The sequence below is a fragment of the Malaya genurostris genome, chromosome 3 (genome assembly GCF_030247185.1).
Source record: "Malaya genurostris strain Urasoe2022 chromosome 3, Malgen_1.1, whole genome shotgun sequence".
In the NCBI taxonomy this organism is placed as follows: domain Eukaryota; kingdom Metazoa; phylum Arthropoda; class Insecta; order Diptera; family Culicidae; genus Malaya; species Malaya genurostris.
In genome coordinates, this window is record NC_080572.1 from 74,617,814 (window position 1) to 74,620,606 (window position 2,793).

A 2,793-nucleotide genomic window follows, 5' to 3' on the forward strand; every position below is an offset into this window, starting at 1 on the left:
ATTTTGGGCGAGTCGTAGTTCGATGGGTAGTCTATCTATATATAAAGAAAGATGTAAGTTTGAATGTTGGTAACGACATAACTCCGGAACAAGTTATCTAACTTGACGAGAATCGATACTTTTTGAAGACCATAGATACTTTATAATAATTTATAATCATATCATATTTAAGGGTTTTCGTAGGGAATGTAATGTTTGTAACGGTATAACTCCGAAGTTATTGAACGGATTGCTACCAAACTTGGCACAGGTACTTCTTGCTCTTTAGAGATGGTCATAAAGACATTTTTAGGGGGGATAGTGTGTAGTAAGTATCCATAACAGGGAGAGTCATGACAAATTTATATAAGACCATACATAATTTTTGTCAAACTTCTTATATTGTTTTAAGGGTGTTTGTTGAGAGTGGATATAATGAGTGCGAGTTTAGATATTATTTGCACTTCAGATGATCATAACGGTATCCTAAGGAAGGGGGAGGGAGGTTGAATGAAGTAAGGGTGACATCCCGTCCGCAAAGGATAAATTGTTTATATGATCGAACATAACTCCGAAACAACTCAACAGACCACCACCTACCTTGGCACAAGTATTTCTTGCTGTTCATAGGTTTCTATGATACGACGATGATCGCTAGGATATTTATACGCGAGAAAAGATAGCAAGTGTTTCTAATAAAGAAGCTCTCTGTCCAATTGATTGTATATCGAAATAATTCTATAACAACTCAGTAAAGTATCACCAAACTTGATATAGGTACTTTTTGAAATTCAGATGTTGCCATAAGGATACCTATAAATTTTTTTTGCGAGTTTAGATATTCATTGCAGAGGTGAACAAAAGGATGGAGTTTGTAGCAAGTGCCTCTAAAAAGCGGTGTTCATAGATGGGCTAGAATTTTTAAGAACGTGCTAGATAGTATTGCTATTGTTAATTTGAATGAAACGTAATGCTTTTAAAATATTTTCAAAACAACCAAACTAATCACCACCTAATTTGGCACATGTACCAAAGGTGTAAGTCGATACTTTTTGATGAGCACAGAAACTTTCTACACTTCGTGAATAAAATCGAAGTGTGTGGATCATCGCCATAACTGTTATTTATTCAATTCTTGTTGGCAGTTTGCATAAAATTTAATAATGTACGTATTATACAACTTTTTAATTATTATTGATTGAATTGTTCATTATCTGCATTTAGATATTCTCTATTTGGCCTTGAGTGGACGTCCATTTCGTAATCTATCGATGTTTTCAATCCCGAGGAACCTAATCAATCTGAAAAAAGTAAAACGTGGAATTAGGTGTTGCTTTTAAAGAAGTTCTAAACTTCGTTACAGTCGTCTGAGGTTCGGATAATAACATCCAATGTAGAAGATAAAATTCATCGGTCGTGTTCCGGCCCAGCTGAAGGGAGTCTTGTTAGCCAAAGCAATTGCATACAGTTCGGCGCACCGTTCACTGGTGAGTCGCTTGTCATCGGAACCGACTGGTTTATTGAATTTCTTGAATGAATTTAAACAAAAAAATTATGGTGAATGAACAAAAAGTATAATCATTGAATCACCTCTCCTGGCGTATTGGTGAAGCACTCTTGCAGGAAGTTGGTAGCGGTTGGACCAGGACAGAAGATGGAGACATCAATCCCGAATAACTCGTTTTGTAGCGTTTCGAAATAACCCTACAAATTAACAATTTTGTGAGAACAGACATTTTTCTAATTTGAATTACCGGTTGTATCGCATTATTTCAAAGATCGCCAAGCACGCATGTATGCTTTCTGTATGACATAACCATTTCACATTAATTATTAAATAAAGTAGTGTCAATAATTACGATAACAATCATCACAAACAGGTACATTTTAATATACGAAAATGCATGTGCCGAAATGCTAAACAACTGTGTGATTTGTTTGCCGTAGGTAAATTTAAATAAAACGATCAAACTGTTGTTTTGATTTGTTTCGATGCTGACACAAACTGGTTTCCTGCCTAGATACAAAAGCGACACTTACGTGCAGAGCATGTTTTGCTGCGGTGTAGGTGGCGGAATTAGGGAAAGCAACGAGTCCTGTCACACTACTAGTAACAGCGATGTGGCCTTTCACGGAGTTCTCGATGAAGTAATTCAAAGCAATACGAGACAGATTGATCACGGCAAACACATCCAGTTCGAACAGTTCTCGATCGACCTTTAGCTGGATAGTGTTCCATTCGGCCCTTTGGGAGCGACCCGCGTTGTTGACTAGAATATCCACTGTGCTAAAATGGTCGACCACTTTGTCGAAATACTTTTGATGACTTTCAATTTCCAGCATGTCCATTGGCATCACGAAGATATCGTCATCGTGCAGTTTTCCTCCACAAGCAGTCAAACATTCTTGTTTCACTTTTGTAAGTTCGGGTAACTTTCGGGATGATATGCACAATCGGACTCCATGCGTCGCCAAGATAATTGCAAGATCCCGACCGATTCCGCTAGATGCACCGGTAATCCAGACTACCTTACCTTGAAGAGTGCCTTGAATGATAATGCTAGAGGTAGTATTTTGTATTTTACGAACCAGCCCTTTTCAATAACACTTACTGATAGGCTTGCCCAGCTTTGATAGTAAATATAACTCTAGGTCAGAGTCCAAGTAATAGAAAACACATAATTGAACCACGTAATACAGAATGAAACAGAATCCTACTATTGAAAGTAAACACATCCTTATAGTAAACGTTCGAAAATAAAAAACAGACTGAACCAAAGCGCGATTGACTACGAACTGTGGTCAGCATCACAA

General features: G+C 37.4%; 1 protein-coding gene across 1 annotated transcript; it reads right to left on the reverse strand.

The window, feature by feature from the left end:
• Nucleotides 1-1,078: 1,078 nt before the first annotated feature.
• LOC131438804 (dehydrogenase/reductase SDR family member 7-like) lies at nucleotides 1,079-2,793 on the reverse strand. The gene is made up of 5 exons (XM_058609095.1): nucleotides 2,592-2,793; nucleotides 2,020-2,525; nucleotides 1,570-1,683; nucleotides 1,341-1,507; nucleotides 1,079-1,280 (listed from the first exon to the last, which is right to left on the reverse strand). The coding sequence occupies exons 1-5, from the start codon at nucleotides 2,713-2,715 to the stop codon at nucleotides 1,211-1,213; spliced, it is 981 nt and encodes a 326-aa protein (XP_058465078.1). The 5' UTR covers nucleotides 2,716-2,793; the 3' UTR covers nucleotides 1,079-1,210.